At 34.1% G+C, this 18,822-nt stretch overlaps 1 protein-coding gene across 3 annotated transcripts in view; it reads right to left on the reverse strand.

Annotated features, from left to right (window-relative positions):
• The window catches only part of LRBA (LPS responsive beige-like anchor protein), a 737,360-nt gene that overhangs the window by 540,396 nt on the left and 178,142 nt on the right, over window positions 1–18,822 (reverse strand). For all 3 annotated transcript variants that reach the window (XM_059922597.1, XM_059922598.1, XM_059922596.1), the window contains exons 29-31: window positions 17,642–17,801; window positions 14,079–14,526; window positions 5,378–5,508 (exon numbers count right to left, since the gene is read on the reverse strand). In XM_059922597.1, coding sequence (XP_059778580.1) covers window positions 5,378–5,508; window positions 14,079–14,526; window positions 17,642–17,801 — 739 coding nt within the window. The remainder of the gene's footprint in view (window positions 1–5,377; window positions 5,509–14,078; window positions 14,527–17,641; window positions 17,802–18,822) is intronic.

Below are 18,822 nucleotides of genomic sequence, written 5' to 3' on the forward strand. Positions count from 1 at the left end.
TAATCCCTAAACACAGTATTTTTTTAATTGCCCTCTCTCCTTTCCTCCCTCTCTCCCTCCCCACCCATTCCAGACCAATTAAGGGAGGGATAGTCTATATGCCCAGTTAAAATCTTCATTAAATAAAAGAAACTTTTATTGGATAAGTAAAGGTAAGCCTCTTGGGTCAAAGATTATATAAAGCAAAGAATCAAAATTTTCCTTCAACATTAAAAATAAACATACTAATTTATAAAATGCATGGCTCTGATAAACACAGTAGAACCTAACACTCTGGTAAGTAGTGTAACTGTTAAATTTTGCAAATTAGCAAGCACTCAGCACATAAATTACTTAAGAACAGTCTATTTAGTTCCTTCATTGGGTTAGCTTCAATTTTGTTTTAATTGTTTATGCTTTGCAAATCAAACATATTTGAAAACACCACAGGATATTTGAAAAAAGAGTAACTGCATCTTAACACATATTGTAGTCTGGACAATTAAACCTTTACTAATGAGTAACTAAAATTTACAGATTTTGATATATTTACTAAAACTCTATTTTCTCTTTTAGTGTTCTTTATAAATAAATATGCGTACACAAAGGGCAAACCTTGTTTTTTCTGATGAATCTTTTACCACTTCTTATGAAATGTTTTCCATTATTATTATATTACACTTCTTTGCTAATAAAATGCTACAAAAACTAAGAAACATTATTCAAACTAAAATCTGAAATTTGTATGAGAGTCAAACTTGAATACCGATCATAGTTTTAATAATGTACACTGTTTTAAAATGTATTTACAGGGCTTCCCTGGTGGCACAGTGGTTAAGAATCCGCTTGCCAATGCAGCGGGCAAGAGTTTGAGCCTGGGCCCGGGAAGATCTCACATGTCCCAGAGCAACTAAGCCCGTGCGCCACAACTACTGAGCCTGCGCGCTAGAGCTCACGTGCCACAACTACTGAGCCCGCATGCCACAACTACTGAAGGCAGCGCACCTAGAGCCCGTGCTCCGCAACAAGAGAAGCCACTGCAATGAGAAGCCCACGCACCGCAACAAAGAGTAGCCCCCACTCACCGCAACTAGAGAAAGCCCATGCACAGCAACAAAGACCCAGCGCAGCCAAAAATAAAAATAAAACATAAAATTTTTTAAATAAATAAATAAATAAAAATAAAATGTATTTACAAATCCTTAATTTTTTCACACAGTTATAAAATTATTTGGGTGGTAATGTTTTGACAGAAAAATCTTTGACCTCACATAAGTTGACAAGTTCTCATTCTTTTTCTGGGATCCAGTCCTAGTTTGTCTTTAATTGTGCCACACATAAAACACAGAAATCCCATTTGGTATCAAAATTTCCAAAATTTAAACTTTTCTGCTACAAAACTCATATTTTATGTTTTCTATTCACATGGTTTCTTCCAAGGAAGTTCCCATTTTTGTGAATTACTATGTACTAGCAAGTATATTTTTATATTAACCAATAATCTATTACTAAATATGAGCAGTTCACTTTTTGTTGCTGACTCACTATAAAATTCAGAACTGAAGTCATCCCAAGACACAAAGGTTTATGGTCCACAGAGACAGATATTAACTGTACTTTCATATAAAGAAAATAATCCAAGATCAAACCAAGAATAATACCTAACTTACCCAGATCTGCAAGAATAAACTGCCCAGCTCAGCATGTAATCACAATAACAATCAATTCATCCACAAATCATTTTTTCCAAATCCTGCTTGAACCAGAAGCAGCATAATAAGCTTTGATATACTGTATAGCCTATTTTTTTTAATGGCAAATAACTTAAATCAAGAGATCTACCAAAAAGAAAACAAAAATCTATCAGCTAAAAATATTGATGACAGAGAGATAACTATTTGTTTGGATTCCAAGTGAAAAGAGAACAGACTACAAGGGCAAGTATGGTAGGCAAAAGCACGAAAAATGGTGCTGTAGGAGAGTAAGAAATAGGATGACTGAAAACACTCAATTGGGTTAGATTTCTTATCAAGGCAGTAATGTTCATGGCAGCAATCAATGGAATGGAAGTAATAAACTAAAATCGAGACACCATATAAGTAACAACAAGAGCCTAGTGACAGAGGAAGAGGAAAGGAAAAGTCAGGTATGGAAATCAAAACAAGTGACAAAAATAAAGACCATCATCACAAGAACAACTTAGAATGGCTTAAGTCATTTTTAAAAAGGAACGAATTTTTTTTAAAATAAAGGGAGCTAGATAAAGGAAATGAACTACAAATTCTACTCCAAAATGGAAAAAACTAGGAACTATCTGAGAAACACTACCACCACAAATTATACAAAATTTAAATAAGAGGGGGAAAAGGGTACATTACGGGCTGGATACAGGGTTTTGTGGGGTTTTACCAATAAATACGATAGTCTTCAAGATAGCAAATTATTTTGTAATTCTGCATATGGTTCTTCAGGGTATTTTACATTATAATGAATTTACTGGAAAATATACAATGGCTTCAGAAAGAAATTTGTTATACTGTTTTATATCAAATATTACTCATATATCAGCTTTCTTTCTGTTTCTTATCTCTTCTGAAGACCGCATGATTTTTTTTTCTTTCCCTTGTACCAATGTTATTTACTTGTTTAACATTTTTTCTGGCTTTATTGAAATAAGTCAGACAAAGACTGCATGAATTTTGAAAAATATATTTAAAAGCAATCAGAGGATCCTCTTTACCTTGTCCCATAAACTGAAATTAAAGGGTAATATATTCAAAATAAAATGATAATATTTTACTCAGTGTACTGTGAACCTCTGAATTTACTACATATGTTCTGGGAAGTTATTAGGAATTCACTATTACTGAATTTAAAAGACAGCAGAAAGTTTCATAGATATTAGTAACATCTGCCTTTTTCCCAACAGGGGCTCCTCTAGAAAAATCACAGTTGATTTTTTTTAAGGCCTTTGGATGGAGGTGGAAGAACAGAAATTTACATAACCAGCCCAAAATAGATCCCCAAATTGCTTCTTCTCCAAAGTAAAAAAATAAAAAAACAAAAAAGTATCAGAGTATAATAATGAAGGAAATAAAGAAGGAGAAAATAAAGAAGAGGAAATTTTGCTGGAGTTCTACACTTACTTTCCTTTATTGTTTCTCACTAAGACAATGAATGATGAAAAACAAAATGTAACAAATATACCACACTATCGCAAGATGTTAACAACAGAGAAATGCAGAGAGGGTGAGGTTGAGAGCATATATGGGAATCTCTACTTTCCTTTCTATTTTTCTATAACCTAAAACTGACCTAAAATATAAGGTCTATTAATTTTTTAAATGTTTTAATAAAATAAAAAACAAGGCAGCACAAAACTGTCTACTACCACTGCAGCTTTTGGTTTCCTTGTGGATATTTTTCTTCAACAACTATTTTTTCCTAATTATAAAAATAATACAGGATTACTGATAACTTTTTGGAAAATATACTAAAATTAAAAATTTTGAAAATCAAAATTTCCATTAATTCATGGAGATAATCAAGTAACTTCAGAGTACATTTCCTTGCTTTTTCCACGTATGAAAAGTATATACATACTTCACATAGTTATGATTACATAGCATGTAGAGTACTGCATGTAATTTTTTTTTACTTAACCTACTGTGAGCATTTTCTATTATCACTTAACACTAAGAAATTTGTAAAGAATTAATCACATTTAAAACTTTGAAAAAAAAGTTTTTGTTAGCACAAATAAAATAACTACAATGAAAGGAAAAAGAAAAACAGGGAAGACAAAAGAAATAAACAATCCTGGTACTTCCCTGGTGGCTCACTGGTTAAGACTCCACACTCCCAATGCAGGGGGCCCAAGTTCGATCCCTGGTCAGGGAACTAGATCCCACATGCATGCCGCAACTAAGAGTTCGCATGCCACAACTAAGGAGCCCACATGCCACAACTAAGGAGCCTGCATGCCACAATTAAAACCTGCAACCAAATAAATTTAAATAAATTTTTTTTAAAAAAATCCTAGTCTTTGTTTCTGGAACACATGATATATAGTACACAGAAAGGAAAAATTAAATGTCCCTGACAACTGAGTAGTAGAAACATCAAGTTAGCAGCAAAACTCTCTGAGAATTACTAGTTTACCAAATAAAGGTAGAACACTGGATAGGAGGCCTGAGATGTCTCAAAAGATGAAGGAAAAACATTATTTCTGATTTTAACATAATCCACCTAGTCATTCCTTCAAAATTCCTTTTATTTTTCATTAATCTCATCCTAGAGTAACAAGAAAGAATGAATCCTTTGGGGGATTTTTTTTTTTTTAGTTGTTTTTTTTTTAAATGAAATAGCACAACACTTAGAAAAATACTACTTATATAAAATAATATTCCCTTTGTCCTAATTTGGTCTTTTTAATATCACATAGTCTTCAAGTTCCCCTGCTATTATCACTGAGCTTCCAATCAACACCTAGGGATTTAGGATCTTGCACCCATACATGTGCACCAAAAGGCTTTTACATTTGGAAGGAATAGAGAGAGAGAGACAGGGCAAAAATCAAATTGTAGTAAGAGTTATTGAACTACTATGACTAATGCTAGAATGATGATAGACTTGAGGGCAGCATTCCAAGCGTCTAATTCAAAAACTATGCAAGAGAAAGCAAAGTACTGGATACCCCATAAATATTTGGCAACTGATAACCAGATTAAAAGACCAAATGTCAGCAAAACTTTCTCATATTAACCACTATCTATACACATCTTCTCAAGTGAAAGGAAAGGAAAAAAGTATTTTAATAAATCTATCATTCATTCATCCACCCAACCAGCAGCATCCAATTCGTCATACACTACTATGTTTAAGTGGAGAAAGTATTAAAATCCTTGATTTAATTTATTTCATGTTACTCAAATTTATTCAGAAAATCATCAAGTAATCAACAACATAATACAAAGGCATAATCATTTAAAATATGCCTAACAGGCTTCCCTGGTGGCGCAGTGGTTGGGAGTCCGCCTGCTAAGGCAGGGGACACGGGTTCGTGCCCCGGTCTGGGAGGATCCCACATGCCGCGGAGCGGCTGGGCCCGTGAGCCACAAGTGCTGAGCCTGCGCGTCTGGAGCCTGTGCTCCGCAACGGGAGAGGCCGCGACAGTGAGAGGCCCGTGCACCGCGATGAAGAGTGGCCCCCGCTTGCCACAACTGGAGAAAGCCCACCCACAGAAACGAAGACCCAACACAGCCAAAAATAAATAAATAAATAAATCTATTTTTTTTAAAAAAATATGCCTAACAAAACTTATTAACTTAATCAAAAATCCTAAGCTTTGCAATGGGATTAAGAACTTTTTTGTTGAAATCGCTGATAACAAACTCACCAGGTGATTCTCCCCCCACATCTGAGGCTTGGGCTGAATCTACTGAAGAAACCACACTGACAGCATTGGTAGGTATACTTGTAAGTGTGGAAGGTAAGACTGCTGATTTTTTTGTTGCCACGATGACACTTCTGTAATAAAGAAAGTAAATAAATTTTAAAATACAGAAGATCACTCAAGTTAATTACACGAATTTCAAAACAGAAAATAGGAAACCAACTTCTTTTTCCTAATTTTTTCTTATCTCTATTTTGATGTACAACTTAGAATATACTCTCAGTAAGAAATCTCTTCAGTGGTGTTCAGTTATTTATACTTCATTTTTTTAGAATCAAGACAATGTTCTACAGAAATATAATAATCAATTTTAACATTTCAATTTATATTTACAATATTCTTTAAATTTAGGATCATCTTTAATTATCCACCTTAAAATATAACCAAAGGTATATAGGAAAAAAGGAATTTGGCATTCAAGTGGAAAATTAATTAACTTTTTCTTAACCTCAGAAGTGAAGCAGAAAACTCAACATGTTTCTGTAAGGATTTTAAAGCACCACTAAGTTGAAATGATAAAACCTTAGAAATCTTATAAGGTAAGAAAATGCAGGTATGAACAATTTTTTAACATGTATACAACCAAAGTTTTACTTTTTAACTCTCGAAGACTGTCTAATGATAATATTACATAGAAAAAACAATGCATAGGCATAAAACCTAGATGTAAAAATATCAAATAATCAAATTTGTTCATCTTACTCAAACACAGGTATTTACGATATACCAATTTCAATTAAAGTGTAATACTTTATACCAAAATAGTAACTAAAAGACCTTAATAGGCATAACTTAAAAGGCATTTTTAATTGAAGTTAGCTCCATAAACATGCAAAAACCCAGTTAATGAGGTAAAGAGGACAGCTGATATATAATGCACTCCCACAGCAGTGCTTACTTTTAATTACCTGGTATTAACCATAAGCCTAAAGTCTTCAACATTCAATTTATTTAATCACATCTTTTGTTGACAATATTGTAACTGCAAGCTTCAAGTACTCCCTTAACAGCTTTAAAGTATTCAGTTCCTAAATAAAGTTACTTAGATACTTGATCCCAATATATGTATTCAACAGTGAAAATTATATAATTCCAGTTACTTTAAAAATACATTGTTTTTATTGTTACATCAAAAAGAGATAATACAAAGTGAAATAGGTTTCGTTTTACTTCAGTGCCTATCATGTGACAGCAAACACTGTTGCCAATTAAATCAAGTTCTCTTGTGCTAGGCATGGCTTATTCAATGTACTTGGGGGTAGCTGGTGTCACATCATTATAAGGGTGACTGCCAATGTTAACTATACACTAAAAAATAGAAGCAACAGCCACCTGAGCCCTCAATCCAAAATGGTGTGCTTAAATCATGGTAGCTTATATCGGATGAAGATTATTGACTTTAGGGGGAGTAGATGACCCCCGCTGTGTGTGTGTGTGTGTGTGTGTGTGTGTATACGTGTGCTGGTAGCACATTCAGAAAACAATAAAAAATGTAATTTGTATATTACCTACCATGGGGCAAATATTTACAAGCCTATTGTTTAAGAAAATCTCTAGCTACCTATTTCCTAGCAACCTATTTTGGGGGGACGGGGGCGGGGGGGGGCGGAATATGGAGAGTTTACTTTGACATTCCTTCACAAAAGAAAGAACTAGCAAGATTTAGTTTACTCATACAATAGGCAAGTACTGATAGGAGCAATAGAAATTAACATTTAGAAAAGTGAAATTGCTTTTTCTATATTTGAAACTTAAGCCATAAACCTACCCTATGTACCAGCAATTCCACTCTTAGAAATTTCCTCCAGATAACTGAAGTCCACAAAAAATAGGTACAATAACATTCAGATAGCTTTACTGATAAGAGCCAAAAACTGGAAATAGCCCAGAATCCTTTAAGCAGAAAAATGAATAAAAATATGGTGGTGTGTTTTTACAATGGAATAATATCCAGCAATAAAAAGATACAAGCTACTGATTAACATAACACGTATGAATCTCAAAAGCATTATGCTGAGTAAAGGAAGCCGTATACAGAGGAACATAAATTTTGTATTTCCTTTTACATGAAGTTCTAGAAAAGACAAAACTAATCTATTGTTTAAAAAAAAATAGAATAATTGCCTGTGGGGGGTGGAGACAGGCATTGGCTGAGAAGGAGCATGAAGGAACTTTCAAGACTGATGATATCTTGATTGGAAATTTAGGTTACACAGGTGTTTAATTTGTCAAAACTCATCAAATGGCACACTTAAAAATGTGTGCCTGTTGTTGTACGTACATTTTACCTTAAAAACAGAATTGATGTCTGGTTAGAGATCTGCACCTGAAATGTTTGAGTGCAGTGATCTGATGTATGCGACTTACTCTGAAATGCATCAAAAAAATAAGAATGACTGATGAATAGAGAGACGGTTATATGGAGAACTGTATGATGAAGCAAACAGCTAAAGGCTAATTGCAGAATCTCAGTGGTGGGTCTCTGGGTGTTCAGTGTACAATTCTTGCAACTTCTCTGTATGTTTGAACATTTTCATAATAAAATGTTGGAAAGCTGGTAACAAAAAAAAAATGTTTGCCACAGATAGTCCCATAATATGCACAATCTCTATTTGTCCAAGATGGCACAGTTAATAAAAGATAACAAAAGAACTTGACCTCATTTCTATTCCTTTAAACAACTGCCATTAATAATGTTTTCAACCATGAATAATAGCTATACTTTATTTCAGTTCAGTAAATATTTATTGTCCAATATCTTTCACATATTCTCATTCCTGACACATCTGAAGTGTGGCTTCCTATATGAATTTACATTTAACTAGCACTCTTTACACACTACTGCAATATGCTGTTATGGTTCTTGAACTGAGCATGTACATGCTTTCACAACTCCAGTCCTCTGTATGTGCTATTTCTCTACCAAGACGCCTTCCTCTTAGTCCTGCTTGCCAGCAAACTTCCTTCTCACCTTTCAAATCCTTGCTCAAAGGTAAGCCTCCCCAGATTGCCAAGTCAGAGTTCACTATTCTTTGTGCTTCTACATGATCCTATTATATAAACTTAATAAATTATTAATGAATGCTACGATTAAGCACTGACAATATGCCAAGAATTATTACTCAATTCACAAAACAATCCTAACATACAAATTACCTCCATTTAAGAAAATTTAAGAAGTAAACCTCAGAAAGGTAAAGTAACTTGCCAAGGTAAATGGCAGAACTGTCCTACAATTCTGGGTTTATCTAAACAAGAGCCTCTAATTTGAACTGTTTCCTCATACTGACCTTTACGTTTTATTGAGATATAATTCACATTCCATACAATTTATTCATGTACAGTATACAATTAAATGGTTTTTAGAATGTTCATAGAATTGAGCAACCATCACCACAATCATATTAACATTTAAAGGTAATTCTATATTATAATCATCTATAAGCAATGGCAATAAAGATTTCCAAGATATAAAATTATATATGTACTACTACTACTAAAATACAAAAATATATCCGCTCAGAAATGGAAAAATTGCATTCTTTAGCCCAGCTATGTACTTAGTACATAATAGAAAAATAAAATTAATCAATGTCCAAATTCAATGTCTGATTCAAATCATCACTGAGGAAGTAACATAATAATACTTTAGCTTTGGGCCACATAAACACAAAGAAAATTCAGTAACAAAGATTCACTTAAAAGGACATTAAGCAGTAGGCAGATTTCAGGATATTTTCATTCCAACTGTTTTTACTATTGTTAAATTATAAAATTTCTGTGTACAAGACTAAAATCTTCAACACAGGGGGATCTTTAAGCTATCATATTTATCATGTATGAAAGTGTAAATCTAAACTAGTAAAGCATGTCTTAAAGTTTTAATAAAATGGCATTGTTCTCAGGCTACAGCTTAAGTTTCTATTTAAAAGACAAATTGAAATCCTTGTTAATTTTCAAGAAACACATTACTGAATTTTTAATATCAGCCATCAATTTTAACAAAAAGCGCTTCAAACTTTTTTGGCATAAACAATTTGGAAGACAGGTAAGTCTTTTAGTTATATAAGCTATTTTTCCAAACTTTCAATTAAAAACCAAATATTAAAGTATAAAATTTCACATATTATTGCTTTTTTCTTTATACTCACCAACTTTAATGAATAATTAGTATTTGTGAGCACTATGCTAAGGGCATATATGAATTATGTTATTTATATTTATAACAACCTATGAGGGAATTATTTATATTTATAACAACCCATGAGGTAAGTACTACGTATTATTATCCCCATTTTACAGATGAGAAAGAAGTAATTTTCCTAAGCCTCCAGAGATAGAAAGTGTAAACACTGTTGACATTTTTTTTTTCTTACCTGAACTAGGGATACTGTTTTAAAAGATTTCTTTTTATTGAGTAATGACAGAAAGCAACAATGTCTTCCAGATCACTAAGGTTCAGAAGTTCCATTTCAGAATTATATCAGTTTGAATTATCACAAACTTTCACATAAATGTTATTTTCTTTAACATGCAAATAGTTCACTAAAGGAGAAAAGAACATTTTAAGCCTAGTACTTTAGTCCCTAAGGATCTAGCTGAAAAGCCAGACAAGCCCTTGAACTTTATCAAGATAAATCCCTGGCATCCGCTAATCACCAGAGAGGATCTTCAAATTAGATAAGGGCAAGAATTTTGGCATGGGAATGAACACAAACACCTTGCCATCCACAAAGGCCCACAACCTGGCAGCCTTTCAGCAAGGTTCCACTCATGTAGCTGTTACTCTAAACGTTCCAGCTACTGCTTGGAAGTTGATAATTCTTAAGATATGAGGAGAGTTGTGATTTCTGACACAGCATTCCAGAGATAAATACATGATCAGAAGGATTCTTTGAAATTCTCAAAGATATTCCTCTGGTCTAAAGCTGCATGAAAATAGTTTTTCAAAAGGTGTGTCTTGCTAAGAAAAAGAGGGGGGAAAAACAGAGCAGTTTGCTTGCCATCAGATAGTATGTTAAATGCATACCAGACATGTAAGTTCCAAATAACCTCCTGAAAAATGCTATCACCAAAATTCCCCTTTGTTTCCTATTTCAATAAACCCCTTTAAAATGTATTCCCTGTGCACAGTTTCCTAAATAAGTTTGTAACCTACTCACTGAAGGTATCACTAAGGCATAGACAATTTCTATGCTATTTAAAAAGAAATAAATCCCAAAATACATGAAATTCGGGGAATTTATAAGGAAACAACTTTGAGTATATTAGTAAGATTTATTCAATGTAAAAATCTACCCTTAAGTTATTCTCACTATTCAATCTAAGATTAATACAAATTTAAACAAATTTATAAAAACTGTGAATATTAGAAAAAACCTAATCATTTACACCTCTTCTCACCCTCAAAATATAGCCATTGCAGTATGTTATAAATTTTTTGAAGCATATGGGAACATATATATCTATTTTTTCAAAAGATCATAAATTCCAAACTAAACTGTCCTCTGCTTTTTCCATTTAATAATATATCTTCAACATCATTTTACATCAATACATCAATTGTGCTTTTCTCTCATTAGTGGCTGCACAGTATTTACTATATTCATAGGAAACAACACATGTAACCAATTCTTAATAAATTGGCAACTATGTTTGCATAGCACAGCCAAATGACAGGATTTAGAGTCCACTGGCCATGGTTTAAATTGTAGCTCCACCATTTATTAGCGCAAAAGCTTAAGGCATTTATTTACTTTCCCTGTGCCTCAGGTTTCATCATCTGTAAAGTAAGAATAAAAACAGTATCTATCTATCCACCTACCTACCTATCTATCTAAAAAATGCACTTTAATACACCTTCAAAGGGTAAAAGCTCAATAGGTATTAGCTTAATTATGAAATTCCTCTTGCAGAAAGAAAACATTTTATACTTGCATATATCTTCTGTATAAACTTACATAATTAGGTTTACATATTTTACATTTTAATTAACTGCCAATTTTCCCTCAGATAAATTGTACCAATATGCCCTCTCAACAATATAAAAGTGTTTCTTCATACCCTCATTAAGACTAGGTATCATCTTTTAAATTTCTGGATTTCTTCATGCTAAGTGTTATAGATTAATATATCTTCAATATCATTTCACACCAGTACTTGTTGTTCTGCTTTTTTTCGCTTTAATAGCTGTATAGTATTGCCCAGTGTAAGGATAAGGAAATTGAGGCTCAGGAGGATGAGGTAATTTGTCCAAATTCACTAATAAGTAATAGAGCCAGAACTCAAACACAGTTTCATCTGATTTCTAGAGTCAATATTCTAACTCTTATATTATAAAGCCTAAGAAAAAAGAAAAAGATATCTGAATCTAGCAGCCACTATATCTATAATGTCACATTAGACATATACCAATGTGCTATTTACCTGGAATTTAGACTCTGTCAATCTCATCATTCCAGGACATTGACCTAATCTTTAAACAGAGGTAGAGGGAGTAAGATGATACAGGATGATGGCAAAAAGATTTTCCATTAAAATTATATATTCCCTGTGTTCTTTCATAGCATCTTAATTATATAAATAATTTTAACCAGTTTGGATATCTAATGTGCCAGCAAGTCTGAAGTAGAAAACTAGGAGATGAGATGAAATACAGAGAACAGGAGACACAAAGAAATAAATAACCAGACAGAGGGAAATTATGATGAGGATATATCAAAAGAAAACAGAAGCCAACTGGAAGGAAATCCCACTGGCCAAATCAGAGACAATTTGAGCATCAATACAAACAACAACAATAATATTATAATTCATTCTATAAAGTATGAAATCGTAAGGCCATATGATGAATGTACTGAATTCATTTGATGAGGAGGATAACAGTTTCTAAACCCCTCTTCCCAGGGAGTACCTTAACAGTGGAGAAACCCAGAAAATACCGTTTTTATAAATGATCAGAATGAGTATCACCAGTAATGAGATAAAACCATGTGCAACTTGTTAGAATACAACAGGAAGAAACAGCATCACTTCTGTGATATTACTTCCAAAGATGCTTTAACTTGAATCTAATCCCCAGGACACTAATTAGACAAATCTAAACTGAGGGACATTATACAAAACAGCTGGGCTCTCATCTTCTGAAGTGTCGAGGTCATTAAATTTAAGCAAAGACTAAAGAACTGTTCTTCCAAATTGAAGGAGGATAAAGAGACACAACAAAATACAACACATAAGTCTGAATTCAATCCTTCTACTATAAAGAGCATTACCGAGAAAATGAGTAAAACTTGAAAGGTGTTTCAAGATTTGAAGGTAGTATTAATATTATATCAATGTTAATTTTCTTATTTTGATGAATGTATTGTGGTTATGCAGAAAATATACAATAAAATATTCAAAAGGGGTGGAGTACTGTATCAATTTTCCCTCAACAGATTCAGGAAAAATAAAATTTCTTTTAACTGGCAACTTTTCTATAAGGTAGAGATTGTTTTCAGATAAAAATATTGATTTTTGAAAAAGAATATGCTTAACAACTCTGATACATACATGTCTTACAGGCAGAATTTCAGAAAATTTAATGTAAAGAAAATTTTCAAGCAAATTGGCCAAAGGTTTCTTAGGAGAGCAGAACCAACAAAGTCAGGAATCTATAGTTAGCTTTCTCAAGCTGTCAAGACTCTGAACACTTTGTTGAATTCCTGAATCTGTCGGAATCCACAGACTCCCACTTTTTTTCACAAAGGCTGGCACAGTACCGACAGCAGAGGAATGAAAGGTAACCATTTGTAAATACAGGTGATTCCTAAGTTGTAACAAACGAAGAAAAAAATTATTTAATATACAACTTGCCAATGTAATATTAAAATTATTCTTAAACAATCAATAATTATGTTGATAAATAAAAATTTGAAACGATATACAAACCATACAACAAAATAGCCTTATAATTTTTAAAACTATATCAAAACATCCCTTTTTAATGTTGAAGCGACAAAATTTAACAAGTTAAATTCTTGTTTAATCTTTAAATCCTTATAATTTACATATTTATAAACTAATGAGAACCTACTGTATAGCACAGGGAACTCTACTCAGTGCTCCGTGGTGACCTAAATGAGAAGGAAATCCAGAAAGGATATGTATATCTATAGTTGATTCACTTTGCTGTACAGTATACACTAACACAACATTGTAAAGCAACTATACTCCAATAAATTTATAATTTATATATATATATTTTTTTTAAAGAAATTCACGTTTATTTATTTATTTATTTATTTATTTATGACTGTGTTGAGTCTTCGTTTCTGTGCGAGGGCTTTCTCTAGTTGTGGCAAGTGGGGGCCACTCTTCATCGCGGTGCGCGGGCCTCTCACCATCGCGGCCTCTCTTGTTGCGGAGCACAGGTTCCAGACGCGCAGGCTCAGTAATTGTGGCTCACGGGCCCAGTTGCTCCGTGGCATGTGGGATCTTCCCAGACCAGGGCTCGAACCCGTGTCCCCTGCATTGGCAGGCAGATTCTCAACCACTGCGCCACCAGGGAAGCCCCCCAATTTATATATTTATAACCTTTAAATCCTTATAATTTATATATTTAAATCCTTACATTTATATATTTAAAGACTATTTACAGTACCTGTCAAAAGATCTGAACTGCACAGGTTGCTCAACAGATAGATCACCAAGAGCTCCAAGGCAGGCTGGTGGCAGAAGGGCAGGATCCACTGGGACTCCATCTCCGGGTATGTTAACCAAGCTTCGGAGAATGTCCTTCACATTGATATTTTTTGAAACTGGAACTGATGGTGCAGCCTTGTTATCCAATTCATTTTCTCCATCGCTTTTGGTTTCCTGAGATTTACTGACTTCTGAAGAAAGAGTGCACAGCACCTCACTGATGGCATCTGGGCCTGCACTGACACTTGGAGGTGCTACAGGAGGAGCTACGTCCACGTTGCTTCCTAAACCAGTAGCCATTTCTTCCCCAATGCCTGAGTCCCTCCTTCGAGCAGATGATGCACTTTCAGATTCTTCCATGGATGCTGGAGTTAATGGACTGAATGTTGCTGGTGAGTTTTCTATATCTGACCCAGAAAAAGAAGGAAACTATGAATAAAAAAATTTACAACTCATTTTAAAAAGGTACACTCAGTCCTAATTATTTTAAATTATGAAATATACAGCATGTTCTAAAAGGTAAAAAACAAATTAAATAATCTATAAAATGTACTCAGTAAATAATTAGATGGTTTAATAAAATAATAATAATATAATAATAATAAATAATAACAAAATATTTTAGAAAATCCCAAAGTGAATATGACATACCAATGGGTAGCAACACAAGGTTGAAAGCCATTGGCCTATAAGAAAAAGTCCAAAATCCTTAGGATAAAGTACAAGGTTCTTCAATAATATGAGCCGGCTAAGTTGTAAACTTTATCAGGGCAGGGAATTTACGTTCTTTAACACTTCATCTCCAGCACCTGTGACAATGCCTGGGCCTACAACAATGCCTGGCAAGTAGTAGGTAGTCAGTAAGTATTTTTCAAATGACTATTCATCTCCAACTTTATCTCCTGCTACTCATGGCATAACACATAATGCTTTACAACACCAATAATTACCTCTACCTCAGTCGTGGTTTCTACTGCTAGAACACTTGTTACCACTCCTAAATGCTTGAATAATTCAATGGTCCTTAAAATCTAGTTCAACAGGGAGCATCACCTTTTCTACTTGATTTTCATTCCCTCCAATCAGGTGTTCACTCCATTCCAACAAAAATGCTCCATCTTGCTAAATCCAATGGTCAGTTCTCCGTCCTAACAGCACTTGACATAGCAGCAGCAACTGATTATTCTCTCCAACGTGACAATACTTTTTTCACTTGGCTTACAGGACACCATGCTCTTCTGGTTTTTCATCTACTACCTTACTGTGGTTCCTTCCTTACCTCCTTCACTTCTTTTTCTCCTGGATTTAACTTGAAGGGACTTAGCACTCAGTTCTTAATCCTTTTATCTTCTCTATCAACATTTATTTCCTTAGTGGTCTCATTAACTCTCAAAGTTTTAAATGCCACTATTTCAATAAATAAATACACAAATAAATAAAATTCAGACTGTTATATATAACTGCCTACTCTGCATCTTCTTTTATATGTCTAAAAGACATCGCAAACTCAACATGTCAGAAACTTTATTTCTTGTCTTCTTCCCTTAGTATGTTTCACCTTCAGTCTATCCAAGTGCACCTTATAATCATTCTTGACTACCTTCCATCTTTTGCATATCCACAGCTAATATTTTAAAATCCTGTTTTCTCACGATCAAAATATATCCAGAATCTGACTGCTTCTCACTAGCCCTACAGCTACCACCCTAGTCCATCCCCAAAATTACCTCTTGCCTAGGTTACTGCAATATCCTCCTAACTGGCTATGTTAAGACTGTTACATTAATGGTTCTATTGGCCATGCTTCCTGGTATTCACCCCCTTGAGAAGTCATTGAGTCTGGGCTGGGCCTGACTCACTGTAACCAACAGAATGTGGTAGAAGTAGGCTACTTCTGTGCCCAAGCTTAAGATCTGGCAATTTGTGCATTCTCAGAATCTCTGAACACCTCTGTAAACAATCTGGCTACCTGGCTGGAGAGAACATGTAGAGAGACCATATAAAGAGACAGAGGACCTCCAAACTAATGGAGTAAAACCAAGGAATTCAGCTGAGAACAAGTAGCAAGGCCCCACACATACAACCCCAGCTTAGCCATTTCAGTCATTCAGCCCTAGCTCTTGGAGCCATTCTAGCTGAGGCACTAGATTAATGAGGAGAAAAGCCATTTCGGACTTTCCAACCCCAGCAAACAACATCTGGAGCAGGGATGAATCATTACCACTGTGACTTATCTGAATCAAATTCATGGAATCATGATAACAAGACTAAAACACTTGTGAGTTTTAGCTTCGAGGTAACGTGTAACACAGCAGTACATAACTAAAACATTGGTTTTTCTTGCCCTGTAGGGGGTATTCTTAATACAGAATCCCAAGTGTTACTTTTAAAAACATACATCAATTCTAACTCCTGTACTCAAAACCCTCCAATAATTTCTCATTCTCCTTAGAGTGAAAATCCATACCCCCTTTCTCCTGGTCATTCCTGATAATTTTCCCCATTCAATTTTTCTTTTCTTAGGACTTAACACCTTCTAAAATAATCAATACTATACAATTTATTTATTACTTGTACTTATTTTCTACTTCCTCTCACTAGAATTCAAGCTCCAGGAGGGCAGACTTCTTTTTCTTTTGTTCATTAATAATGAACAAGTACCTAGGAGGTACTGAATGAATATTGATTGGATAAATACATCACCTCTGTTGGGTAGCAGCTACTTCTATAACTACAATACCTGCTTCTCTATAACTGGCAGCTAATGTTATAACTTTCCCTATAACTGGCAGCTAATTTTATAACTCCAATTATTAGTTATTTGTTAACAAATCTGTCTCATAAGAGGATATGTTATTTATTCTTCACAACAAATGCTGAGTTAAACAAAAATGTTTAATATTTTATTTGTAAAGAATAACATTTTCTCGGGCTTCCGTGGTGGCTCAGTGGTTAAGAATCCGCCTGCCAATGCAGGGAACACGGGTTCGAGCCCTGGTCAGGGAAGATCCTACATGCCGCGGAGCAACTAAGCCTGTGCGCCACAACTACTGAGCCTGCGCTCTAGAGCCCACGAGCCACAACTACTGAAGCCCGCAGGCCTAGAGCCCGTGCTCCGCAACAAGAGAAGTCACTGCAACGAGAAGCCAGCACACTGCAACAAAGAGTAGCCCCCACTCGCCGCAACTAGAGAAAGCCCGCAAGCAGCAAAGAAGACCCAACACAGCCAAAAATAAATAAATAAATAAATAAATAAATAAATAAATAAATAAATAAATAAATTTATTTATTTTAAAAAAGAATAACATTTTCTCATCTTTCAAATAGATGGCTCACTTAAAGAACAGAAACCATCTCCCAATTGCAATTAACCACATGGTACTTAAAATATTTGGTTATTAGTAAAATTAAATACATACTCTCACTTTATACATAAATTCCAGAATCAATATTTTAACTGTCATAAGTAGGTAATGTTTTACTTGAACTTTGGATGCCAGATAATAAAATACAGAAACTTACCAGGGAGTGATAAATTCCCGCTTTCACTACCAGTTTCCTTAAAAGACTGGCTATGCCTTTCATTTTGGGGTTCCAAAATGTCTCTGTACTTCGAGACCATAAGAACAGAGATAAAGTATACAACTGCCAAGGCTAAAAACTGTGCTTGTTTGCTATCCTCCTGGGGAAAAATAAAAGGAGTTGATCATGCCACTATTAAATAACATGTTTGAATCTTACTTTACATGACAACATTCAAATAGAAAACATGTTCACAAATCTTTCAATATACGCAGAAAACAGTAATGAATTCACCTGAGCAAAGATTAGGCAAATACTCTTGGAAAAATGCCTGTAAATATTAGGTTTTATGCTTGTGAAACATGAAAAGATAGAAGCCGGCTTGTTTTTTTAAATTAACTATATCTGAAGAGATATGTCCTAATATACGTTGTAAGATTAATCAAATAGCAATTATCACTATATATGAACAACTGTTTTTACTTCCAACCATAAGAATTAAAATGTTTTAAAAAATCAGAATAACAGTTTTCCTAAAAGACATTCAAGATTTTTTAAAGTAACGTTATCAGATACAGAACTGGATGCCAAAGAAATTCTCAAGAGTGTTTTAACACACTCAAGTGTCCACAATTGAAAATATAGTGTCTGCCAGAAAGAAAAGGACAAACTAGACTGACCTCTAAAGAGGTCCAGGCTTCATCTCAGCACTACAGATCACTTACATATCTGTACATCAATGACCAGTTCACCTAGTCAAATTCCCCATTTTCAAAGGAACATTGTATGCATCACTAATTTTGATAACTTTTCAAAATAGGTTGAACTTAATTAATTTAAAGGAAAAACTCAAATTCTTCCAGCAAATCCTGAAAACTAAAGGTACCTCAAGTAGCAGCTAAATTTAGGATAAGTGAAACAAAGAACACGGTTGCCTAGCAGATAAATAAATGGAAACAACTGGCACAAATGAAACTAAAGGTTAACAATTAACAAATATCAAGTTTTGGACACAATTTCAGAGAAAAAATGAGATCTCAGAGTCTACTGAACATATCTACTTGATAGGATTATTAGATGTATTGTATGTATAATCTAACAAGAATCTATGGTACTTTTTAGGTTCATGTGTAAGACCTTATCAGTCTTGATGGAAAAGATATATGTACATTTTTCCTTTT

The sequence above is a fragment of the Balaenoptera ricei genome, chromosome 5 (assembly GCF_028023285.1).
Source record: "Balaenoptera ricei isolate mBalRic1 chromosome 5, mBalRic1.hap2, whole genome shotgun sequence".
NCBI classification, from domain to species: Eukaryota; Metazoa; Chordata; class Mammalia; order Artiodactyla; family Balaenopteridae; genus Balaenoptera; species Balaenoptera ricei.